This window comes from Branchiostoma floridae, chromosome 6 (genome assembly GCF_000003815.2).
Source record: "Branchiostoma floridae strain S238N-H82 chromosome 6, Bfl_VNyyK, whole genome shotgun sequence".
NCBI lineage: Eukaryota > Metazoa > Chordata > Leptocardii > Amphioxiformes > Branchiostomatidae > Branchiostoma > Branchiostoma floridae.
In genome coordinates this window covers 11,433,580-11,461,131 of record NC_049984.1, presented here as the reverse complement: position 1 = coordinate 11,461,131, position 27,552 = coordinate 11,433,580, and the positions used below count along the sequence as shown (strand labels likewise).

At 41.1% G+C, this 27,552-nt stretch overlaps 1 protein-coding gene across 1 annotated transcript in view; it reads right to left on the bottom strand.

Annotated features, from left to right (window-relative positions):
* The window catches only part of LOC118418097 (lysosomal protective protein-like), a gene marked incomplete at its 5' end in the record, with an annotated part of 33,442 nt that extends 11,248 nt beyond the window's left edge, over positions 1-22,194 (bottom strand). Inside the window, 6 exons of the mRNA XM_035823926.1 lie at positions 205-296; positions 689-844; positions 1,472-1,558; positions 2,392-2,442; positions 14,536-14,647; positions 22,040-22,194. Of these exons, the coding sequence (XP_035679819.1) occupies positions 205-296; positions 689-844; positions 1,472-1,558; positions 2,392-2,442; positions 14,536-14,647; positions 22,040-22,194 (653 nt within the window). The remainder of the gene's footprint in view (positions 1-204; positions 297-688; positions 845-1,471; positions 1,559-2,391; positions 2,443-14,535; positions 14,648-22,039) is intronic.
* Positions 22,195-27,552: the final 5,358 nt, after the last annotated feature.

Sequence of the window (27,552 nt, the reverse complement as noted above, 5' to 3'; positions counted from 1 at the left end):
ACAGTGCTTTGTTAATACATTTTAATATCACCTTTGCAAGAAGGTTATGCTTTTGGTTTTGCTATGGTTGACTGGCTGTTTGTGTAGGTTCCACTGCAGTTTATGTTTCTAAATCTGGTATTATTGTGTGGTACAGGTAAAAACAAAACATTTATATTCAGTCCAATGTGAAATATGGTAGGACATGTATGGTATAATACTCACTCATCCCCAATAAGGCCATGGTAGTAGGCAAAGTAGACGATGGAGTTTCCATTCAATGGAATACTGCTTAGACCATTTCCAACTGCAATGCCCTGAAAATTTTTTTTTAAATGATGAAATGTTTTAAAAAATCTAATTGAAAATGTCATGACATTTACTGTAGTAAAACTGCACAATGTCATAATCCTCTGTCAATCACCCATGACAGACGCTCATGTTACGTTGGTTTTGTAAAGGCACTCTTCATCCAATCTTATCAAATAAATCAACAAAAACCCAAAGTCTTTCCACACATTCTATCACAAAAACATTAAATTACTTTGAATGAAAGTGAAAAAAACTGCAAACAGCATTTTCTTGTTACCAATTAAATCCAAAGCCATGTACAGCACATCAAATTTTGATAAAATATTCCTGGCTTTGTAACATACATTAAACATTGTGTGCTGACTAGAATTAATTCAAAGGTACTTTTTGTACCCACCTGAAACTTGATATCTGAGTCCTGCATGACCTTAAGAGCTAACATTGGGACGTAAAAGCCTGCATAACTGGATCCCGTTATGAAGAAGTTGTGGCTTTTATAGTAAGGGTACCGCTTGAAAAAGTCTTGCAGCGCAAGATAATTGTCTTCAGCAACCTGTAAATGGAGCATAGTTGATACACTATTCAGAGACATCACATGTCACATGATGTTAGTCAAAAATGTGTTCTGCACTGAGTTAGCTGATAGACAGGCAAAACATACATTTTTTTCTAAAAGTAAAAGATGTAACTATGTACATTCAAAAGGGCTAAAGGTATGGCATAGGTTCTACAATGTATTGGATCTTGAAACTTTAAGATAATTGTTGATTATGCACATTAAGCATTTAGTCAAAAATGTGTTCCACACTGAGTTAGCTGACAGAAAGGCAAAACATACGTCAAGTACTTATTCTAAAAGTAAAAGATGTAACTGGCTAATGTATGACATAGGTTCTACAATGTATTGAATCCTTAAACATAGCTGTTGTAAACATTAAGTCTAATGTGTTTATACACTCTTTTATTCCTTCCTTCGTGCTTTTTTGCTCCCTTGACTCTTTCCTACATTCACTTCCTTCATTCTGGCCTGTTAACAAGCCAAGACACAAATATAAGGCTGCAAACAACATGCCCAGTTAAGTGGTTCCCTCATTACAGCAGTGAGAGAAACTACAGTGAGTGGGACGGAATAAAAGTGTGATAAAACAAAGACGGAGGTCTGTTGAAAAGTACAACACACCTCATCATCATTAGTGGTGTAGTTCTGGTCATCAGAGTAGGAGAAGCCCACCCCCGCTGGTGACTCCAGATACAGCACATTGGCCTCCTGCATAAACAACAACAGGGAGTCAGGAGCTTACTTTCGTTTCTTATGTGGTGAATGATAACAGTACAGCAGGTTTCAGATTGTACACACAGACTAATCTCCAAGCAGATCCTGCAGTGGCATAAGATCATACCATAAGCTGGAGAGAGCAATGCTTGACAGAGTCTTCTGGGCTGCTACAGTGGTTCGGGTGTCAGGGGAGGAGCGACACCCGACATAAGTCAAGTCAATAAGCTGGGGAAGGAGTTTAACTGGCAAAGGAGTTCATTGGCAACCGTGAAGTCTCCTTTGCTGACCATACTCCTTCCCCAGCTTATGACATGATCTTATGCCACCGCAAGATCTGCTTACAGATTGCACAAAGACTAAATTGAAGGCCTTGCTGTGCTACGCAAGTTTCTAAAACAAGGAGTGGATAGTTTGTTGTGGTCAACCAAGTACAGTACCTGACATTACTTACAACAAGTACAACATATTGGATGTTGGATGCTTCAGTCCATGGCAAATCAGACAAACTCAGCCCAACACCCTGGTCAATGCAGCCCAACATCCTAGCCCTAACCCTTACCCTGGACAAGTTGACGTAGATTTGGACCAAGTTGACCAAAGTTTTCGGCTAAGTTGACTGGGCAGGGTTGACTTGGTAAATGATCATATTGTCCTCATCCCAAAATAATACCACAGCACTTGCATACAACAGTATTAATTAAGCTGCTAAGACTGTACAAAATGTATATAATACATATGATATTGTTTACCCACAACAATTACTTGTGGCTATCAAAAACCATCACCAAACAGGCCCAAGACCTCTGATCAGGTGTTACATGTACCTTGTTCCAGCTGTAATCATTGTACTCAAGGCTGAAGCCATCATCTTGAATCTGCAAAAGTATTAAAGTAATATAAATTGTGAGCCAAAATGCACAATTCCCTATGTGAAACTTAAGGTGGCATTAAGTCATAAAATCACTAAAGATATCATATTGCTTCATTCTAATTACTTCTACATTATAATCACAGGAGCATGAAGATATGTCAGTCATAAGAATATGTCAGGTAACAACATTACTTGGTGGTAATTCTCAAAGGCAATTCCTGCAGCAGTGCTCTTACAGTTTATCTCTTCAGCTTGTATTGTTCCCTGCTGCCATGGCACAGACTATGATGTGATTACCACCTATTTTAATTTGTCTAAGTGCGGATTGTGAATCTCAGCCCCTTGAGCTATTCAATTTAAGAAACTGAAAGTGGCAGGCAAGAAACTGTCATTACCCCCCATCTGGTGTGATTGTTATTATTCCTTCACAAGTAACCGGTGCAATGGCTGAGTGGGTATAGTGTTTGCCTTGCATTTGGTAGGTCGTGAGTTCTTTCCTGGAACAAGTCATACCAAAGACTTTAAAAATGGTACATGCTGCTTTCTCTACTTAGTGCTCAGCATTTGGGAAAGAGTATGGGAGTTCAACGCACATCACTACCAGCGGACCAGCTCCCTGCTGTAGTGACTTGCACAAATGTGTGGCCCAAGGGCTACAGAAATGGAGATAGGTGCCACCCCTATTAAGCATCTGCACAGATGTATGGGCAACTTGAACTTTAACCTGGTCAAAAACTATGTCAAGACAAAAGGTGAACCTACATGTATATTCAGCAATGTCTATCCAAACAGCAATGTTTTAAGAACGCTGGGCTTGGTTTGGAAGGGTGGGAGAGGTGCCACATATCAGCAGGCCTGTGTTGACAGCCCAGGGAAACACAAGGCCTGGCACCTTGGGGGCTTTTCCACAGCTACACATGTACATGGGACAAATGTTTGCATGCTTGGATGGGTGAGGGAAATACCAGCTTGGACCAGTGGACACTTTGTACAACATTATGCTTTGCCATCGGCAATTTGACTACGGGTAAACTATACTCAACACAACAAAAAATGTATCTAATTAAAAAGATAAAAGTTTGGAGCCGGGAGCTCTTCAAGCTTGAATTTCTTTTCTTATTTCTATTGACTTAAAAGCACTATTAAGCTCTATTGTTACCTGATACTCGAGAACCTTACATCTGTACATAGTCTAATATACTATGATGTTTGCATCCATCGGTAGTGGCTACCTGTATGACAGCACAGCAAGGATATAATGGCCTGGTCAGATAGGGAAGTATGTGTCCTGTTGAAATGTACAAGTGTACCTGGAACTAAAAATAGCTCGTGCTTGGGAAGAGATGACAGACTGGTAACAATTTCAGGACTCCTTAGACCTTACACTTACCAGAAGTAATATTAACTTGCCACACACAATTATTACCACACACCAAAAGAATACTGATGATGTAACATCGACCAGGTGCCATAATACCGCCACCTCAAAAAAAATGTTAGTATAGAGGTCTTCCCAAGATTGTCTTGAACACCGAATGTTAAATATCCTAAATGTAATACAATTCAGATATTACGTGTTGAAGACAATCTTGAGAAGGCCTCTATAGCAACGTTTTTTGAGGTGGCGGTGTAATGGCACCTGGTGGAATTATGCGAATGTATGTTAAGTATCAGTGATGAATCTGATGATAAAAAGAAAGGCTACTGCATGTGTTCTGATACATAATACTGCAGTCTGTACATACTGGAGTCACTAGTACAGCAGGTCAATGACACTTTCAACTGCTGATTCTTGTACATGTATATAGGGAGCAATTTTGGGAGTGGCTCTGCAGACATCCTTGACTGAGTACACAGTTGGCACATGTTGAGACACAAATATATCTAGGAGCTACTTTTAGTAGCATGATGTCTTATTTCAGTATGTGACTCAGAGTATAACTTACATGTGTTATCTGTTTGGAATTACGGTAATCAGAAACAATACAGTCCATCATTGTAGTAACATACCTTTGAAACGGCTTTTAAATTTGTATTTCCTATTGCCTTCAATATGTAAAACACTTAGTCAAGAGTAATGAAATGTCCCTGTTGGTTATGTATAGTGACATAAAGTTTACTGTGGTTTGTGGTGCCCTAGAGACTTCTTGGCACAGTCAGCTTTGGCAACAAAGTTGGACCATGATCATGACCTTTACGAACTTGATGTTGTTGTTTTTTCTCACTCTTTTGATTATGATGGCTTCTTCAGTCATTGCAAAGGGCAGAGTGTGCATCAAACTAACTAAAGATAAAATTCTTAATTTCTGGGCTCAGTCAATGTTGCTGAAAATGCATGCCAAACACACAACCCATTGATTAGTCGTTTCGTGACAGTAATAAGCCGGATCCTACATCTGTTACGAGATCAGAACGTATTCATTTGGTTTTATCGCCCAGCAAGGGCCATCCTGCAAAACTTCCCTGTTCCAATTGAACCAATCAGGGCCTCAGCCAGAGATGTGTGCCAAAATCAGGGTCAGTTCCAGCCCGAGACTGCTCCTGATTTTTCTCCGGAGGCTTTATGGCTGCTAAGTGGATGTGAGGAGGGAATGATAGAGTCCAGAGGCCTGCCCACTGTGTTTAATACCCCCTTGTCACCGCATGAGGGAGGGGATCAGAGCGGAGCAGCCCAGCCCCGGTGGTTAGCACCCACTGGGAGGGGAACGTGTCACGTCTGCCGCCCCGTCCTCACCAGACCCGCGTCCAGGAACCACGCCGGGCGCACGGGGCGCAGCGCGAGGCTCCGGCCATAAAGTCACGGGGTGGTGTCCATATACTTCACTGGCTTTTCTCACACGCTACAACTCAGGCCCGCAGACGCAGGCGAGATGAAACAACTGGGACGACCCCCTTCTCCTCCCTCAACCTCCTCACTGCAATTAGATTGGCAAAAGCTGACCCAGGAAATTATCACAATAAAGACCTCTCCAAAATTAAGTTAAAACCAGCCGCCCCGCATTTATTCTGCCCAAATGAAATTATGAATCAATCCACTTTGTGCCGGATACTTTTTTCCACAGTGATTAGGGGTACCGTGTCATTGCAAAAACAACCAGGATGAATTGGATCAAGTAAATCATGCTGAAATATGTTAAAGGAGATTAAGACTTGCCATTGTATCCCACAAAGTCACCTCCTCTGACCCATACATGTTATGGTAGGGACCTGGTAGACCTAATTCATAACTCAAAGTATTGTGTCAGTCAGGTGTAATATGTGCATAAAATGTCACTGGACTTTAATACAGCACGCTGCATATTGAAATAGTGTGTAGGTATAGAAAGTTTACCATTACCTCAAAGGAAGTTTACCACTTCTTCAATGGAATTATGACTTCTGTATGCAATGGATCATTAAGCCGTAGGTCATCACTTTTTAAGAGCAATAACCAGACCATATCACATACGAATTTCTAAAAGATAAATGTTTGAACAAGAAATATTGCTACCATACACCAACATGAGATCACACTTGACTTCAGTTAATATCGTTTGACTTTGCTGCTAATCAGAGATTTACTGTAATTCTTACAATTTTCACTGTGTTTTTATGTTTGTTTTTTGATGATGACTGCCTCAATGTAAACTTAAATCCTTAAGGGTGCCATGTTCCCCTTACTGTATGGTATGTAACTATAGTTCTGTTGTGTGTAACATCACTGCAAACTTAAAGGCATTTACAGTAGTTCTGTAGTCTAAGATAGTTGAGCTTGGCTATTTTTCAGTAACTCTTAACCTAATTCCTCACTTAGCCACCGACCCCTGCTACTGACAGGGCCGGGGTTGGGAGACGGCTGGCTTTGACCTAACTGTATTTCTACGGAATTTACAGCGTTGCATGACAAGCGACCGTAAGATCTAGGACCCCCTGTGATTGGACCGCTTCCGGAGGAATCGCTACTGCACGAGAACTCTGCATAACTGTCACAGCCAATAGGAACAGTGTATAATAAGAAAGTTTTAACACTTCTGGAAAAAATGACTCAGAAGTAACACCCAACACCACTGCCTTTATTTTTTGTGTCCGATAATACCCAAAGATTACTATCTATAACTTCAGTTTGGTTTATTATCAATGACCAATCATTTCTTACAGCCTTCTTTAGACTATTGGGAACCATACAAGTTCACAATATCTTTCACAAAATTTCCAATAGACCATTTTCAATACAATTATCAAGAATTTCACCCTCTTTATGGTTTTTGTCCAGCATAGATTGTGCTTCAAAGTTTTAAATCATCCAATGATGGAACTTCTTGCACAAGACAGCCAGGAGAGCAATTAAACTAGTAGATACAATTTCCAAAGGATCTTGTTTGAAATCTTTTCTTTATATCAAACATGGTAACTAAAATTCATTTCTGGTAAGGATATCTTTGAACCACTCCTTTAAAGTGATTAGTAGATATGACAAATTGGCTTTGACACATATTCTATTCAATATAATCACATATTCATCTTCTGTGAACAGCAAATTGTGCCAGAATCTTATTAACACAGTGGCTACAGGATAGGGAGGTATCATACATGCACTAATAACTAAGCCAGGGACGACTGTTAACTCCAATTGAGGTCATCGATATCCCATCCACTGTTGTAGATATCAGTAAGGAAAGCTTAAGTTGGGGCGGAGTTTCTAAGAAAGTGACCCAGTCATGATACGCATTCCTCACCAAAGAAGGTCCTTGCAACAAACAACGATGGCGCCAGGGCTTATTGTGCCTGTGAAGGAGATATCCCCTTGGTGGTTCGACACAGAAGAAAGGAGAAAGTGCCTTTCTTCATATCAAAGGTATGATCATGTAAAAGGCCATGTACAGTCACACACATTCACACACACTCAGCACACTAAGGCCTCTCTCCCTCTCCTTCCATTTCACTGAGAAGCAACCATCACAGATGTGAACCTTCTAGGCGCTACAGATTTACCAAGGCAGTAGCTACAACTTAAGGAAAAATGCTGACTATGCAACCCAAGGCCTACAGGCACCGATGTGTTAATTAGGAGTTGACAGCTTCGCTACAAGTTTGATCAAGTTTTAATGAGAAGCATCGGGTAGAAGGCTTTTCTTTCTACCCTGCAGATACCAAGAGAACTTCAAATTAGGTATCATTTGGTTTGGCTACAGTCCGCTATTGCCTCATTGGTCAGTTTTAAACCTTGTTAACTCTTGCCTCAGGGCATTTGGGGGCATACCAGCCATTAAAGTTGTAATGTAATACATACATGTACTGAGAGAAGATGCTGTGGGAGGGGATGTGTGGGCAAGACTGGGATAAGTAGTTTCTGAATTATGACAGTGGTTTAATTTCCTTTTATACCACACTTTAATTACCGTACAGAATGTGCACTTTTTGTTGTCCCACAAGCAGCACAAAGGGTTATTAGTATAACTTCCAAGTAACCTTACATCTGGTAAAAACTAGTTATCCATCCTTAACTCATAACTGCATTCCTTTATAGTTGTATCAGATAGCCATCTGTAAAATAATTTATTGATATCATTATGATTAATGAAACGTGCTAATATCTTTCAGTAAACATTAAAACCTGACACATCCTTTCTACAATAAGGTTCATCTGGGTTAAACTATGCACATACTCCCTATCCTTGCTCTGACCAAAAACACCATGTGAGTCACACCTCCCTTTCACTTCTACCCAATCTAACACCGCCTCCTTAAGAACTAATCTCCAACCTTGGCCTTGAAGGCCTTTTCTTCAGGATTTCAAAGATAAAAGTGATTCCAATGCCTGATAACCCCTATTATTTTCTGCCAGAAAGTGCAGACATCAACGCTATACTTGTCGCCACCAATTTCTACATCAAATAGCAACTCTACCATAGAGAGTGGGAGGACTGTTATTGGATAAACACAGATATACATTACTACAGAATATGGCAAAAAGGATCACCTCTTTGTTTCCAACCATTCGGTTATGATAAAATACTTGGCATTCATCATCACACAGGTAACTTCTCACCTCTTAATGATCTACAGGTTGCCTCTACCAGAAAAGTTGAACTAGGAATCTATTTCTTTGTAAACAGAATAACTCCAAAAGCACAAACATGATTCATAACTTTAAGTAGATGTGGCCTGAGAAAGATGTGGTTAAATCTCGGGTCCCAAGCAGCTTCAATTGTTCCTTTGTTGTGAAGAAGTCAACTAAAATGTTACAAAGTAAACCCCATTGTGTATTTATGAACACAACAGCACATTTTCCATTCCCCATGTTGATTAATAAGGAGATGGACAACTGTCTGTAAAATGTCTGTCAATACTTGGGGCTTGAGCAGGTGAAAGCATTACCCTAATGCACCAATACCTCACATACACCACACGCCTAAATCAACACAAACTGTGTGAAGGTGTCAAGTCAGGTCAAGCACTTTGGCCTAACCACTACCTCATTGTCTATATTCATCCCCCTCTGGGTCACATGGTGAAGACGGCATGACATTCCGAGCAGCAAAATTGGATTTAGAAAGAATATATTGAGAGTACATTACTCGGGTCAGAATATTTCAGATTATTATTTAGATTATTATAGAGAAAAACAATGAGGCAGATTCTGTTAGGGTAGCTATCAATAAACCCCAGAGGGGAGGCAGCGGTTGGAATAAACACCGCCCTGGGGTGCAGTCATTAGAATTAACACCTGTCCCAGGGGGCAAGCACCCCAGGGTACCTACATGGAGACAACCTTGGCAAGACTGGTCCTTTCTGGTACTACTGGTAGGGAATTTCAAAGTAAGGAATAGAAGTCTTGTAGACAGTGTGTGTTTGTTTCAGCAGGCTATGGTCTAAGCCTCAGCATCCTAAAGTCTTCTCAATTTTGTAGACAGGAGTAAATTTATATATCTGATTGTATCTGATTGTTTGTATTTCCTTGTTTAAAAAATAAATTATACTTGTTGGAATTGTTAAATCATCCCAATCTTTTGTATCATTTGTTCAACCAACTCAATATTTCATTGGGTTAATTCTAGCATGTTCTGCCCTTACACATTTTTTTCTTATTAGTGATTTTCTTTTTTCTTCCTCATTGACCTGCATTAGTGTCATTTTTTTGTATATTTACCCAATTCTATAATTACCTTTAGTATTATGATGATTTTAAGTAAAGTTTGAAGGAGGGGGCTTAGCATTAGCCTTGAAGTCCTTTTCTCTCCTTACACAAATTCTTTATTCTTGTATCAGGGATGTCTCCAAGACCTGTCCCTCCGTCCTGGGATGGAAATCTGCTTGATGGGATGGACAAAAATTTCACCCCATCTGTCCTAAATACCTGAACATCAGTACATGAAATTGATGAAATGTGTTTTTATAAGCTTTAAATGACAGATTTTACAAGGAAAATCAACAACATGAGTTCCCACACAATGAGAGGGATGGAAAAAAAATCTGAAGCGGAGACAGCCCTGTCTTGTAGATATACATGTACATGATTATTTCCTTTGTGTAAAAAAACAAAACAAAAACAATAAACTTAAATGAAGATGTTTAATTGATTTTCTCTTATACCATATGGCTACAGTCTGTCAATAGCATTGGGCCTCTGGTCAGTTCATGCTTTGTCATCAACTGCTGTCACCATGAATATTGATAATTTGATACCAGCACAAGTCTAAAGGTTTCTTTTGTAATCAGATTTGTACTGTATAAGTTAGACATTGCATAGCCTAATGCTGGCTGCAAAGCTTGTCAGTATAGACAGGCAGTGGACACAGTCTGTCTGATAGAATATAGCCTGTAGTTTGTCAATAACATACCGGTAGTAGACAATGGCCGTCATGCCACCTTGCATAATCCATAATGGAATAATGGGAGTTGAAGTCCAATTGGAGTATTTCTTTAAGCAACATTTATTTCAGCTCAGTATCATGGCATCATACATGTGATATCATGATAATATTGTACAGTGAACAGAATGTGTTAATCGTGTTCAAACATGAAAGTGGGAGGACATGGAAGGAAAGTCTGATCAGAGAAAGACTTTGCAGAAGCCAGATGTGGGTGACTTTCTAGTTGCTGCTCCTTTTTTTTTTGGTAAGAAGTTGATTCAAACCAGGCTCATGACTCCAGGCCTTATTTTTCCCAAGGAGGCCAGTGCTATTTTTTTATTAGCAGGCCAGGCACAGGGGCACTTAGTGAGCCAAGTGTCTACGAACATTGCCTGGAGGCAAACCATGGGCCACATTGCTGCGATTCCACGATACTGAGCCATGAAGCGGCGGATCCAACACCAAATTGAAATGGTGTGTGAACTTGAGGAAACGACCAGAAGGGAAGCGGCAACCAGTATCAAGTACGCCCCCAAAAGCCACATATAACCAGGTCCAAATTGCTTTGAAGTGGAACCATGCCCCTTCCCACAGTTTACCTGTGAAATTACATACGTCTGCAGGTGACAAATTAATGGCTGGTTTTACTGTGGGTAAAGCGTGTGATGGTGGAGAATTCTTGTTGTCCCTGAAGTTGCAGGCTGTGTGAGGAAGTGATGAGGTGATAAGAGCAGCATCCAGTACAAGCTTGTCACCAGGCCATCAATTACATGTATGTTGGGAAGTAAACTTCACAAGGGACTGGAGCAGGTTGGCAGCACACTGGGCAGTAGTTACAAAACTACACCTCTATCTGTTTGTCCTCTAGTTGTTTATACATAGGTCACATTTGGACAGAACACCCTAGAAATTAAGGTCAATTTGGGTGCTACTTTTACAGACGTTGAGAAATGTTGCTCTTGCCATTACTAGGCTTGGAAATGTTGGCTTCTTGCCTTGGTTCTTTGGTTGTGAATAGGGCAACTCAAAAAACTATTATGTGGATAGGCTCTGACTCCAGACCCAGATACTTTTGAATAAGATATTTTTACATCAGATAGAGATTTTTATCTTTGAATCTTGTTTTTCGGAATGCTGGAAAGAATCTTAAGACCATTAATATCAACACATTTTCTATCATAACTCAGCTAATGAGAAACAGAATAGAAGATGGTCCATAGATATCTCATGATGCTTTGAGTGATGCAAGTATCATTACAAGAACACAAAAACCTATAAAGGATGCTACTTGTATTAGGGGTATAAGGTACAGTGTTATTTCACAAACACTGAAATCACTTGAATCACTTCTAAACACTGAAATATTATCATGAAAAAGGTACAATGTCAGCTTAGCAGCAAGTTGGTCTTGTAAGCCATCTTACAGCAAATGCCCTGTGAGAAAGGCATACAGACAGGTTTACAGTCTGTAACTCCGTCATCAAGTTGTGAGAGGAGGTGCGGCACATTTCACCAACTGCCAAGAGAGGTGGTGATAGGCTGTGAACCTGAATCTGGACAGAGACGACTGGTTCCTAGAGGTTGCTCAGCCTTGGAGAGCCTGCAGCACGTGTGTGTGCCTCTGGTGCTTCCTGTCCCTTTGTCTTCCACCACATGTTGCGCTCCCCCCAGTCAGATTGTCAGACGAAAACTCTAGCTTCAAAAGAATTCTTCGAAAGACTCGGATCTCAAGGTGTTGCAGCTCATGCGGGGATAGCTCTGGGCTACGGACGCGTCCTCTCCCAGGACTTATACAGGTCAGGGCTCGGAAACTTCTCATCACCGCTACATCTGAGAAGCCGCAAAGAACACCAACACTTTTACTCTCAGCTTGCCAAAAACTACAGTAGAATGGAAAACTAGAAGGAAAATGAGAGTCATCATAGACATATTAAAGCATGTAAAACTTCTCAAAACATGACGTCTGTGTTTGCCTGAAACTGTAAAAGATAGCATGCTGAGAAGTGGTAGGCACATACATGTATAAGAAAATGTTGATCTCAAAGCTAAGAGGAAATATTTCCAGAGTGAGAAGTCCTGCCCCTGGAGACAGTGGTAGGCCCTCCAGAGGTCCCAGCACAGACAACCTGTCCTGAACCACCGAGCAGCCAAATACTTGCTTTGTAAGCCGCTAATTCCTGGAGATCTACCTCCGACCCTTAGCCCAGTCAAAAGGCAAGTGATCTAGGCTGCATCACAACTTAACACATTTTCTGCACCTGTGTATGTGCCAACCACTGGAACTAAATCAGGACACAAGCGTTTGATATAGTCGCTCCTCTGAAGCAACGGTCCAGGAGGATACGTACCTACAAGTATTTCCTCCACCTCATGGAGATTCTTAAGTCTGAGGCATGGGTTAGTGAAACATTATGTGGGCATCTTGCATAAATCCTCAACTAAAGCTTTCCATACCCTGGATCTGTGGTCTGCCAAGCTCCATTCCACTGAGATATTTGGTATTATGCTCATGATAGCTACTTTCTTAAGCAAGCCGTGATCCTAAGCTGCATGGATCAAAAGGTCTTAATGCAGACTTTAAGCATCCAGCGTAGAAATCAAACTCCTATACAAGACTGGCCTGAACAGCACGACATCTAGAATCATCTTTATCAAAGAATCAATTCTGGAAAAAGTTGGAATTCCATGTTCTTTGTAGCGTCCGTGGGGGGAAGCGGAGAGGAGCCAGACAGATCCGCTGGGTTAGGCAAGTATTTTGAGCCCTACAGAAGGTCATGTCTAATTGGTCAGACTTGGCGCCATGATCAGGTGGACATCAGGTGGTCTGTGAAGTCCAGGTGGAGAGGCACGTCAGCTGGGAGGGGGCATCATGGCACATGACAGGCTAGAGTCCCTCAGTTAACCAAGTCTGAGACAAGGGAAGGAGTTCAACAACCTTGCGACTTTGAGATACACATTCACTCACTCGCTCACTATCAGGTTTAGCGTCCGTTGTTCCCTGTCTTGCAAGGGTTGGACGTTCATGGTGTCGTTTAGGTGTGATTGCTAATCTCCAGCTGCCTCTATCAAGGGATTTGCTTTATGTAAGTTCTGTTTTCCACATTTTACCCAATTAGAATAAACCAGAGTTTTAGTTGTGTTATTGACTAGTTATACTGTTAACAAAACTACCAGCTTTTTAATAGTATGCAGAGGTCTAGTGGTTAGGTAGCCTGCTTCTGGATCAAAGGTTATAGGTCAAATCTTGGCCTACCAGTCATGAATACCAACATGGCACGAGAACAGGTTATAGTCCTTCAAAGAGGAAGTGCATGCATGGCATATGTCAGTGTCACAGCATAAAGAAAAACTCAAACTCATTATAAAACACATCAAAATACTGTTGGAATAAGCCCTGGTGTGCAATGTCTTTAACCTATCATCATCATGATCAGTTCTCTATGCAGCCTGTACTTTCCAAATCTAAGTACAGAGCTGCTGCATGCCCGTAGCCAGGATTTTGGTTGGGGGGGTTCTTTTTAGTACTTGTTGGACCATCGAGCGCCTACGGCGCTCGACTCACGCCGAAGGCGTGAGCTGCCTAGGGGGGTCCGGGGGCATGCTCCCCCGGGAAAAATTGAAATTTTAACCCTCTGAAACGGCATTTCCTGCATTTTGACGGACAAAATTTGCTGGCTAAGTTTAATGGAATTTCTCTTAAAATACACAAGGTTTTTGGCATAAGTCTTTGAGGCCGACTCCCCCGATATATTTTCACCATGTCCGATACCAAAGGCAGAAGGCATTGAAATGTTGGTCAGGGGAAATTTTGAAATCTGGACCCTCTGAAAAGCCATTTCCTGCACTTTCTGGGGGCAAATTTTGCTGATAGACTCACTAGGATTGAATGAAATGTCTATCAGTGAATAATTCAAATCAGTCATGCCTTTGAAAAAAAATCTTGGACATGAAAAAGGGGACCATTGAGCATGAAAAAGTGGACCTTTGAGCGTGAAAAAGCGGACCTTTGAGCATGTGGGGGGGTTCTTCCGAACCCCCCGAACCCCCCTTGGCTACGGGCATGTGCTGTGTTGTGCCTTGTAGTAATCTATAGTGTATGTGTTTTTGCTTTGCTTTGCTTTGCTTTGCCATTATACAATTTTAATGGTTACATATCAGATATATCTAACAGGTCACACTTTATATGTAATTCTAGCTTTATATCAGTACAGGTGTATATTGAGTGATGATGTACTAGCTCCTCCCATGATGCACCTGTTACCTACCCGGAATGGTCCATTCTGCATGAGGAGGGCGTAGAGTGAGCTGCAGCCTGGACCTCCAGACAGCCACAGGACCAATGGGTCATGGGGTGGACTGGACTGGGACTCTAGCAACCTGTGTGGGTAGAGAAAGAAAATTTGAAGTACAAGTCAAATTTGCAGTTCCCTAACTTTCCAGAAGGTAAGAAAGACATAGCTAAAACCAAGAAGCTTTCAACTCCTTGTTAAAACTCAACCTGAGACAATTGTAGTACATGTCTACATTATCAATGCTCCTTTTTCACCACTTTTTTATTTCTCATTCTGCTTTTTAACTCTTACCACTTCTAGATGCAGGACCAACCCTACACCTCAACACCCTGACGTTACCAGAATCAGATGCCTGAAATAGAAAACAGGTTCCGTCGGCTTTTACCGCCTTAAACTTGTAACAAGTCCGATAGTTTTTCACAGCGGAAAGGCAACAAACATGTCTGGGGGAAGTTTTCATTACCCACATTGTAACACAATTGGTTCCAGGCAGTACAGAGTGTACAGGATGCAGTGTGAAAGGGAGAGGGGAGGTGCAGCACCTGTTGTATTACCTAACCCAACAGGGCACAGGGAGGATGAAGGGAAAGTCTCTCCACCTGGAAGCAATGTAGAAGCTATTATAAGACCAGCTGGTGCTGCTATACAGTGTTCACAAGTTCTAGTTCTAATTTGTTGTGTACTGGATACATTGACTCAACACATGCCTCCATAAAGACAGCCTGCTGCAAGGACTTGCTTGAAATCCTACTATGGTACCTTCAGTAAGTTGTCTGTTGATACAACTTTCTATTGAAGTTGTACGAAAGAAAAGCCATTTTGTAAACATGCTACACAAGACAATGATGTTCATACAGTATGGCTATGTTACTTTTTAAAAGTTACATGTAGCCACAGTCCCACTGCACCATACATGGTGCCTATGGCAACATCATTCTCTATTTTGAAGCCCTTGGGCTTTATGCTGTAACTACAGCAAGGGGGTGGGCGTGTTCATCACACACTACCATATTCTTTCCCAAATACTAAATAATTAGCAAAAAAAGCAATATGTACCATTTTTAAAGTATTTGGTATAACTTGGCCAGGGATCAACCTCAAAGCCTACAGAATGCAAGGCAAACATTCTACCCAATAGGCCACTGCACTGGTCACCAGTATATGGCTATGTCTATCCCACAAACAACATACAAAATGTATTGCTTTCTTCACCTGGTTCCAATTCCTGTGACTTGCCCATAGCAGTATTTCCCTTCTCCTTGCACAATCAATTAACAGCTAATACAGGATTCATTTAATTATTGCCACAAGCCAGAGAGAAACATGCCCTATCCAGGAAGGGCGGAAATCCTCTGTACCCAGTCCCAGGGAAGGTCTATGGTTACAAAGAGAGGATGAGCTTGGTCCTTTCATGTGGCAAAGGAGACCCTCTCTTACCCTGGGGCAGTTGCTATACACTGGCATGGATCCAAAGGAACTTATTATCACCTACACATTTCAGCAAACTTCAAGCCTCTGAAAGATGGTAACACACTGATAGGGCATGTGGAGGTTGCTGATGATGACCATTATATTTGAACTAGCACAAGCTTAAGATCAATTTTCTAGTTTGTCCACTTTTGTCAAATATGAATATAGAAGTGCTAATTAATAAAGCTAAGGCATCAAAATCTTTGCTGAAGAGAACCTAGCCATTTCCACAGATTATGAGACTAATGTTGTGTTCAAAGCAGGGCTCTAGCCAGCGTCCGTTTTTCCGTCAATTGACGGAAAATTGCTGCGTCTGACGGAAAAATTTTAAAACCAATCCGTCAACCTTGACGGACAAAAATCCTTGGTGGAAGCTACAGGCGGCTTGGGGACGCCGTCCACAGCCGTAAAAGCCACACACTGTTTGTTTTGCTATTGTTATGATTGTTTGATAATGTGTGTCGGTCCCCTTTCGCATACGATGATCTAATTAAAAACCAGTTTTTCAAGATCTCAGTTCAGTCTCTCTACAGTGTTTTCGCGGTTTTTGCGACAATGGGAATTGGTTGACGGAAAACAATTTCGAGCTGGCTAGAGCCCTGGTTCAAAGTCAACAACACCTTTTAAGTATGCTGTGTCACCTAGAGAAAATTTTAGGGTATGCTGTCAAAAGTGTAAACAAATCTCTCCAAGTAGATAACAGGAGAGAAAAAAAGTCTTTTGGTAACTGCTTATGACAATCATTTCTGTATGTACATGTCACACGCCAATGAGAAAGGTACACTAAGAAAACACAGCAAGTCCACTCCAACATGTGCTTGCAGTTGTACATGTGGTTGAAAGCTGGACATCACAAGTGTGTGGACAGCTGCTGATAATGGAACCTTGGCCTGTCATCGTTCCTGTCAGCTGTACCCTGACCTTGTCGGCATCATAAAGCTACAAGGTCAGCCATGCATTACATGACTAGACCAGATCTCATACCAAGGTATCTTTGATTTGTGGCAAGAACCAAAATCAACAAGTGAAACCACAGTAGTAATACTTACAGGACTTCCAACTTTTTGTGCTCTATATTGTCCAGTTTTGTTGTTGCTGCTGAATGTTGCATTAATTTTTGCAAACAGACAGTTCATATACCTACTTGAGTAATAGAAGAAGATGCTACAATGTAATGTTACCTTTTACACATATTCAAAAATACTAAAACCAAAACAGTTATTCTAAAGTTGGAAAATGTTACACTTGCAAGCAAACAGGATTATCAATGTACAATGTAGCTCTAGATTCTGATACTCATTCTGCTTTCCATTTTCCTAAGTCCAAAGTTGGGAAATTCTTCCAAAATTGTACTTGTACTTGAGCCTGCCTAACTCAAGTCAGGTTGGTAGCAGAAATCCCCCTGGTATCCCTAAGCCTTTCCCCTGGGAACAGGGTGTTCTACCCAGAACTGAGCTGGTTTTAATTGTTACAGAAAGGCCTGGCAGGACATCAGAGGTGCAGAGCTATCACAGCTAATCCCAAAGCCATCTATCTTACATGGGGGAAAGGCTTCCAGTGGTCTCCCTGTGCCATCAATCTGTAGTAAGAGAGCCTTGGTCCCCTCCCTCTCAACATGTCTGGGTGTAAAGTAGTGAAGGGTGGGTACAGGGAGGGGCACAGGGGGTGCATGACTAATATGGTGGCATCCAGTCCAGGCAGGTTTATTGGAAACGGCACTCAGGGGGTCACATCTCTATTTGTTCCATGTCAACAAGTTTCCAGAATAGGTCCTGAAGTCACCAGACAGTCAGACACTTGGATCATAGGTTGTCCAGCCAGAAAGTCATATCCTTTCATAAACCTTCAAGGTAGGGCACACCCTCTTGGCACCAGGTTAAAGATGAAAGCTTTCCACAGAATCTTTCTGAGAATGGTTTTCTCGACTCGATTATACCGCCTTTGACAATTTGAAATAACCTACAGATATTCAGTACTTTTTAAAAATCAAATTTACATATCATTATGTGAAAAAAATTCAAATGTTTGAAGACTTAAACCATCTATTGCCAAAATTTAGGTCCAAGTTCATTCCGCTCAGTAGTTAGTCATTGGGAAGGGTGACAGAGGAGCACATGATCCCATTAAACAGTTAATTAAGGCAATCCTGTGGTGAATGCAGCCAAGAAGAAATCTTCACGTTTGTGTCACAGGTGTCATGGGGCCCAGACAGAGAGAGATCGTCTCACAAGGAGAAGGCAAGGAGAAGGCCAAGGCTAAGGTATTGGCACTCAGAGGTTGGAAGCTTTCCTCCAAAGTACAGAGGAGAAGGGCAACACTATTGCACACATTCATGTATACACACACAGCCTGCTGCCTTTGTTCAAGGTTGGTCCTATGATTAACCTCTGAAATATTGTGCCATTATCCCCAACTGTGAGATCTTCCTATCCGAACTCTGGATTTTAAAGCCTTTACTTTTCTGTTGATATTTTGAATGATCAGAACTCATAGAGTTTAAGCCCACAGTATAGTTTATTTATTTATTTTATTTATTGATCTTTAGGGTAGTCCCTTCAGTTAACGTGGTAACTGATTTCCAAGGGAGCCCTATAACAATAATAATAACTCAAAGTACAAAAGATAAATACAAACATAGGATTGAACATAACAAAGCAATAATCCAATTCGGGTTTGTAAATCATACAAGCAACTTAGGAAAACTCAAAAGAATAACAACTCATACTTAATAACAAAAACAACTCAAGATCACAAACTCATAGGGTCATTGGACGGTCATTGCGGTCAGAGGTCAGATGTCAGTGCCATTTGTCCTGATCAATCGGACTGAACATAAGAAAGAATAATCCAATTCGGATCAGTAAATCATATACGCAACTTACTAATAACAACTCATACACAATAACAACTCAACATCACAAAAATCATAAGGTAATTGTAAAGTCATTGGGATCAGAGGTCAGATGTCAGTGTTATGATATCAGAGACTGTTTAAAGGCTTTAAGAGTAGTTGCTTGTTTTGTCTCAGGTTTAAGTGTATTATATATTTCAGCTGCCCTGTATGCAAATGTGCGTTGACCTGCTCTTGAAGTGTAGTTAGGTTTATGTAGGAGTTGTGCTTGTCTGGTGTTATGACTGTGGATTTGGTTATTGAAACGAAATGTGTTGAGTAGGTAGTTGGGTGCTAGGCCATGAAGGCATTTGTACACCATAATGCAGATCTGCCGATTTCTTCGCTCCTGCAGCAGACTCCAACCCAGTGCCTGATGCAGCTCCCCAACATTCGACCTTGGTTCACGTCGGAGGATGATTCTTGCGCCCCGGTTCTGGAGGATTTGGAGACGCTGCTTGTTGGCTGCACTGCAGTTGTCCCATACCACGTTACAATATTCAAGGAGTGGTAGAGCAAGGGTTTTATACAACAAATTTGCTACACCAGTGCAGAGATAAGGCCGTAGGCGTCTTAATAGTCCTAGGCGCTGTGACATTTTACTGCACACTTCATCCAAGTGATCAGTGAAACTTAAGCTAGAATCAAGTATGACACCCAGATATTTATAAGAGCTAACCCTTTCCAAGGTATCACCATTAATCTTGATCTCCAAATCAGGAGTAGAATTTGTTTTCCTAGTGGAGCCCATAAGCATCCACTTTGTCTTCTTGATGTTAAGAGTAAGTCGATTCGACTTAAACCAGGAAGTAATTTGTTTAAGTTCCATGTTTAATGTGCTTTCTATACATCTGGGGTCATTACTTGAAAAGAATATAGCTGTATCATCCGCATATAAGGTTACTTTACTGCGGGTTATAGCTTTGGGTAGGTCATTAATAAACAGGTTGAAAAGAAGGGGACCTAAAATTGACCCTTGAGGTACCCCAATAGTAATAGGAATGGAATCAGATGTGCAACCATTCAGTGAGACTCGCTGTTGGCGATCTGCAAGATAGTTTGTGAACCAATCCAGCTCAGTACTCCGAAGGCCAATCCAATTCAGTTTAGTCAAAAGTAGGCTGTGATCAACAGTGTCAAACGCCTTTTTCAAATCAATAAATACAGTACCGACTAGTTTACCACTGTTGATATTATGCAATATGTAGTCAGTAACATCGAGTAAGGTGGTGGTTGTTGAATGGCTTGGTCTGAAGCCTGACTGGTTGGTACAAAGTATGTCATGAGAATGTAAGTAAGCCAGTAATTGTTTGTGGACCTCCTTCTCAAATATTTTCATCACAATAGGCAGGACAGAAATGGGTCTAAAGTTATTTGGATCGGACTGATCTCCACCTTTATGTATGGGCGTCACTCTTGCTAATTTCCACTCAGATGGTATAATACCAGTGCTGAGGGACAGGTTCAATATGTGAGTAAGTGGCTGTGCTACAATCGGGGCTGCGGCTTTAAGAAGTCTGGGGTGAATGTTATCCAACCCGGCAGCTTTTCTTATAGGTAGGTTCTTTAGCTGGGTATGCACAGCTTGGTCAGTAAGTGTAGTAAAAGTAAAGGTGCAATCCAAGTTCTTATACTGTGCTGGGCATAATGGGGTAGGGTTATGCGACCCAAAGCATTCAGCTAGCTTACGCCCTGCCATACCGAAGAACTTATTAAAGCCCTTTACAATATCAGTCAATCCAGTAAGATGTTCGCCTGCAAAGGTCAGTGTCTTTGACACGATACTTTTCTTATTGGGTAAAATTTCCCCAATTGTTCCCCATAGTTTCTTCGAGTCTGAAACGTTTTCTTGAATAGTACCAATGTTTCTATCAAGTAAGAGTTTTTTTTGTCCCAACTTCTTTTATTTTTGTACACTCTCATCAGTTTTGGGTTGCCAGAGGATGTCATCTAGTACATAAATTAGAATGGGCTACCTGAAAACTTATATTAAAAAGAAATATGATAAACCACAAAAGTTTCCAAAAGGCTAAGGAAGACTAGTTTAATAAGTCTAAAGCAGAAGTATGCAAATTCAATATACCGGTGATACCACTTTTATGAGAATACAAATACCTACTTGCTGTGTCTTGAGGACATGTGTGATATTTTGCCATACTTTAAAACATGGGAAAATTCCCTCACAAATCATGCAGTATGTCCAGCTTCTCATTAATCACTGCCTATGTGTGACTAACAGGTCTGAACCTCACAGTATGGTTCCAATTTGTAGCCCATACTTGTCACATTGGTGTCTGCCTCCCCGATAAGGGTCAGGTGTTCACTAATGCACCCCTGGGCTTTCTCAGGGATGAAAGAAGGAAAGGTTTTAACATGGGAAGGGAGATTTTAGGAGATCACTCAGAACTATATATAGCACAGAACCTATACAATCAATAGTTTAGAAACATCCCTGTAGAATAATGGAACAATCCAAACAGGCAGATAGATGTAGCACAGTTTGGACTGACCCATTTGAAATAAAGGGAAGAGGACTGTACAATTGTTGTATCAATCACAGTTTTATCTGTATATTATCTTGTTGCCCTGTAGGTTAGCGTAGTAACGTATGCTGAGTGGATTTCTTGCAGCACAAGGAACAAAATCACCAGAGTAGCTACTGCCTTCATAACTCTACAAAGCTATGAAGCATGCTAAAAAGACATTCAGCATTTTGAAAATACCATGGTTATCAAAAACTAACATCCGGCCAAAAGTGCAAAAAATAGGTTATTGACAGGAACAGTATCTACAAGTACGTTAGCCACATTTTGGCGAGCGTATATGAGTCCACAGCATCCATGTTTAGAAAAAATGGACAAAGTAAATACTGTTTATGATACTTTGATGAAGGTTAGACATTCAGGTAATCAGACAAATTCAATACAAGTCAATCTGACCTGACTAAGAAATTGTACTCAATACAAAAGGTACTCAAGCAAAGCAACTACATTTGTAGTTCTGTTGTTTCAGTCTTTGATGAAAGACAGTAGATGCTTTATGAAACATCTGACCATTTACGACGTTTATCCAGTTGCTCAAATAACTTCTGTATTGAGTGTTTGTAACAGTACTCACCAAAAGTGTAGCTGCTTGGTCCCGCTGGCCTGCAGGTAACCTGAGTAGTGTTTGAAGCTGGGTTGTTTGACCAGTCCTGGCAGGTAGGTTATCTCATCTGAAGGTGTGCCGCTGTGGGCCAGGGTTAACACACCAGGACTGACAGGTACCACATCTTACCTGTCCTGTACAGGGAACACAACAGAGAGGGTTCGAACCTCAGATTGAGGACTAAGCAAGACGCTTTTTCAAATACAGTATACATACATTTTAAGCTGTTTGCATTAAAATTTAACTCATTTTTAAACATAAAACTGTTATAAGTGGGAATCCAGGTGTGTTAGAGCATTTGATTCGTCTTTGTTCTTTAACAGTTCCTGCTTTGTGTTATGAATATGAGATTTACAATTAGCCTTTACCAGTGTGATGTCATACAGCACCAGCAGAATGATAAAGTTAAAAATCAACTTTTGATATCATCAACTATGTCCAAATACTGATTGATATACATGTAGTTTGTTTTCTCCTTGCCACTTGTAACATTGGGAAAATAATAAACATAATAATTTCTTTCTATGGTCTTACTTTTTTTCCTGCTAGAGATTAGAGAATGTAAGAAAAAAAAATTATTTTTGTACCATTTTTAATACAAGACTATCTTCAGGGTTAGGATTAGGGTTGATTGAATCCTGTCAACATCCTACATGACAGTAGCATCCTGTCAATACTGCCAAACAAATTCTTATTGAAATTAACATCCGGTCAATAATGCCAAACAAATTCTTATTGAAATAAATGTCAATAGTGAAAAACGAATTCCCCATCCAAGCACTATCCGGACCGCGCATTGCTTAACTTCCGAGATCGAGGGATCGGGTGTACCAACGCGCCACGCCGCCGTATTATATCCTGTCAATAGTGCCCAACAAATTCTTCATGATACGAGCATCCTGTCAATAGTGCAAAAAGCCTCGGTCTAAATTCAAAACACTACCTTACTCTACCTACAAATTATTATACCTAATTTCCTGCATACCAAACATATCCTGTTAAAAACGGTTCCTCGTTGTTGGCCCTGGGACGTACAGACAAAGCTTCAGAAACCCGATATAATCTTTGCATCACAGAGGTAAAGAAACGTTAAATATGGACGTAGCAAGAGTTTAACTGTGAGTGTTTGTTGTGTGCGTTAGTACAGACGTGGCTTGCTGGATCAGGTGAGAAGAAAATTATGCCCCCCTCCCCACACCGTCATGCTAACACCGAATTTACACAACTTTACAGCAACTTATCCACCTGTCAAAGATACTAATCGTGTACACGTATTACAGAGGACATAGCAACTATATAGCATGATCTTTTAGTGACTAATGACCCAAAATAATCATGGAAAACAACACTCAACCTGTCTTCTCTTCCGCAACTAAAAAATATCATGTGATTCAACTTTGACCCTGGAGTAGTCCACTGGTATATAGGGGTGTGTGTTCAATCAACCTGGCTAAAAATTGTTCAACGCACACTAAATCAAACATAGACAATATTAGCTGCGGCCTATTTACCAATTCGACTTGTTTGCATGTAATTTTATGTCTGAATTTACCCTTTGAAGCTGTAGCATTGTTTCTGTGTGAGTAAGTCAATACAGCCCTGCCCATGCCATGGCATTGCCCTCAACAACTTGCGTATCCTCGCATATGTCACATGATTTGAGTTTCCACCGTAACTGTAATGAATTAAATCAATTATCGTTTATCGTTGAATTTGCCCAAAATTATGTGGGTAGTTGGAAAAGAGTCTTTATGAAAACATAACCATTTTGTATGTATGAAATTTAAATCATTACACTTTACAGTCATCTGTGTCGTGTGTACAATATTTGAAGAAGACGTCACTTCGACCAGATATATCATATAAGATCTAAAGTCAAAACTTAATATGATCTTATATATAGCTATTGTTTACACAAGTAACTTTATACAAGCAGTATGGATGTACGCGGCTACATACTACTGATACAGACACGCGTTACGAAAATCATGTTCAGACCAATCGTTTAACTATGTACTATTAGATAAATTCATATTTCGTTTCAAGCACCCAGCACATGACAATGTATAGGAAGGTGGCACAGTCTGTGTGTGCACCTCCTTGGCATGTGCCTTGCTACCTCACAAATTTTCTTTTTCCATTCCATTCTCTTCATATATTGCTCGTACAAATATGTACTGTTATTCCAAGAATGTACCATTAGATGGCAACTCGGTGATTTATGATGTTACTGAAAGCTGTGGAGAGGCGGGAAATATTAAGATCGGACGACAAATGGAAAAAAAGTGGTTAAACAAACAATGTCGTCTCTCTCCAATTTCTAAGAGACTTGACGTGGTTGTATTTCCGGTGGAATAACTTCGATGAAATCAGATGCAAATCGAGTTAGAGTTATTAGATTGTGCGCTGTGTGTTTATAGAAGAGTGAATCCAAATTCCACTGGAATTACGAGGACCGAATGAGAAGATTCCCCGCCAGCGAAATGTCGTTACGAGTCCTGAGGAAAAACTCCCAGAGGACTGCAATGGCAACAAATTTCTGAGTGCATCTCTGTGAGAAAATTACATGCATAATACTACCGCGCATGTGTAAACCACCCAATGCTTCATACATTTGTGTGTAACATCTACGTGTATATTTGCAATGAAAGCAACACGATAGCCTAGCAGGCCAAAAAAGTAAAAGTGTCAATGCACTTTCTACACATGTCAGCACTCGATCCAATATAGATCACCGTCACAGTTCAATTTTCAAATGGACTCTGCACCAAATCCTTATCCAATTACATGGAATCAAGAGCGGCTTCACAATGAAATTTCCGGGTGAAAAATCGGGAAATTATTTGATCGCTATCAATTGATCCCACAGTCTTCTATAACAAGGCTTGCTCCCCGACTGCAGATTGGATGGAAAGATATCCAGATGTTCGGTCTCGTCCGTCCGTCTGCCGTTGGGTTTCCTTTGGCTCTGTTCCGGATCATGACAGATATCAGGGAGGGTGTGTATACAAATACAGGGAGCGTACAACAACATGAACAAAGGTATCAAACGTCATAGCGGGATTGTTGTGGAGAAAGTATGAGACCGCAGTTAGAGAAGGAGGGACAAGAAAGACACCCTGCTTACCCATAAGTTCCCAACCCTACAATTAAGGGCTGCATTTCATCACACTGTCTGTTGCCTTTGTTCTGAATGTGACGTTTCCTCCTTCCTGCACTTGGCATCAACGTTACTCAAACTGCAATCTCTTTTCGAAACTAAATTTGTTATGCTTCAAATGATAAACTCCATATCCTAGCGATGGACACAATCTTCGAACAAGTCTTTATGAAACTAAAAGCGGACAGAAAGTCGAGCGATTTTCCAATGTTTTTGTCGCGGTCTAAACATACCTTTGAGTTAGATTACACGGCATTGTACTACAGAGTTCACTGTGCACACTTTTATCTTTCAGTTGTCGACATCTGGCGGGCAGCTTTGAACTCCGTTGTCGTGCCTATAGATATATTCTTCCAGCCGACGACAAATTTACGACCTTGTCCACTTCTATTTCTCAGTGAATTGCACTTTGATAGGACTTCGATCGTGTCTGAAAGTCCTCACATTTTTTTAGACAATCAGTAATAGAATATGTGGGGAAGGTTCTAATGCTGTCGCCAAGAGTCTTTTGGCTCGTTAACGGGCTTTCAATGTCTATATAAAGGAGTGAAAGTGTGTGAATTATGCTGGGAAGTTTTAATTGTGTTTAAGCCGCAGGTATCTGCAGCAATTGTCACACGCAGCGGTACAGACGCCATCCTGAGCTCAGAGGATTTCACAAGTGACGACACAAGAAAGTGACGAGAAATATTTCACCATTACTGACGCGTTTTCGGCGCCTAAATATTAGTCTAATATTACTTCATTAATTAAGTAGTCTGAGGGCTCGTCTGCCCATTATCCGTGCTTAAGTCATTTACACCTGCAGTGAAACACGAGCCATTTGATTCAATAAGAGAGAAGTGTGAAGTGCATCAGTATGACTCATGCGTGGCACGTTTAACGGCTGGTGTGGGAGATGTTTTGAACTTGACCCAGTAGGGCAGTCTTACAACTAAGGTAAGACTCCGCTTCATTATCTGTGTTCTTAGCTCTGTAGCTTCTGGGTTTGTCGGTGCTTCTCAACATCGACCTGAATTTCGAACTGGTGTATTACAATGTTCATTTAGATTTCCACACTGATGGCAAAGAGCTTTAATTTTTCTAGATTTCTATATTTCTTCTTATGAAGAGACATATGGCATTTTATTAAGTTTTTCTTTATATAATTCGTGAAATAAATGCACTGTAAAGACTTTTCTCCCTTAGAAATATGATTAGAAATAAAAAAAAGTGGTTACTTTAGATGACTTTCGTGTCGCCAGAGCTGTCTACAGTATTGTGTGGCGGTGCCTCTCCCCGGCACGTAACTGTCATCTTTACGATCACGTATAATGGTGGCGGCTTTAAACAGGGCAGACCGTAAGACAGATTTACGACGATAATGCAATAGCCGGTGGAGATTGTTGACGGAAGTATGCCAATCATCTCTATAGGAGCTGTGTGCGCTAGACTACCTGTCTCCAACTTGAAAAGACGCTCAGACATCCGTCCGCCTCGGAGCTGCGCCGAGCATGCCATCCCCCCAATCAGAGGCCCATATTAATACAGGTAGTTGTACGTTCTACCACAAGGACCGCTTATCAAAACGGCTAACCTTGTTTAGGTGTAAAGTGTCGCGATTAGTCTGTAATGCCATTTAATTTGGGCGAATTTCGGGGGATTCTCTGGCGCTGAGATGAGCCCCAATTTCCCCGTTAATTTGACGCGCTTCCGACTTAGGCTCTCGCCGCGATTGTGAGCGTACATGAGAAAGTCCAATGTACATGTCATTTGTGGGCGATGATCCAATTTCTCTGTGAACGGGCACGAGCTGTGGGGTCCGGCTGATCTAATAAGATCGCCGATAACGCGTGGTGGAGGCGGCGTCGTAATTACTGTAGCGACAAGCGCCCATCATCGGGCTGCTTTACACATCATCGGAAGGGCCAGAAAAGCGCAGACAAATCCACGAAACAACCCTCACAGCGGTACCAACTCTTCACCTCAAATACCACAAACTGCGCTGCACACAAACTTTCTCCATCGACGTCTTTAACTTTTTTCAAGACGATTTAAGATCATGACGCACGCCCTCGCACAGAGGGAGGTCCGGCGAATATTCAACAAAGCAAAGCGCCACAGATCTCCTCCAGTCAAAGCGCTGGTGGTTGCTTACGCTACAGAAACACCTCGGTCCCAGCTGATTGCGATCAGAACAAAGACAGAGAAGCCGTGGAATACGCGTAATGTAAGCGGGATCAATTGTTTAAATTTGGCGGGATGGATTGCGCGGTGTGATCCTGGCGGCGCCACCACAATCTCCCATATTACCAGATGAGGCGGACGTGGTGACATGACAATG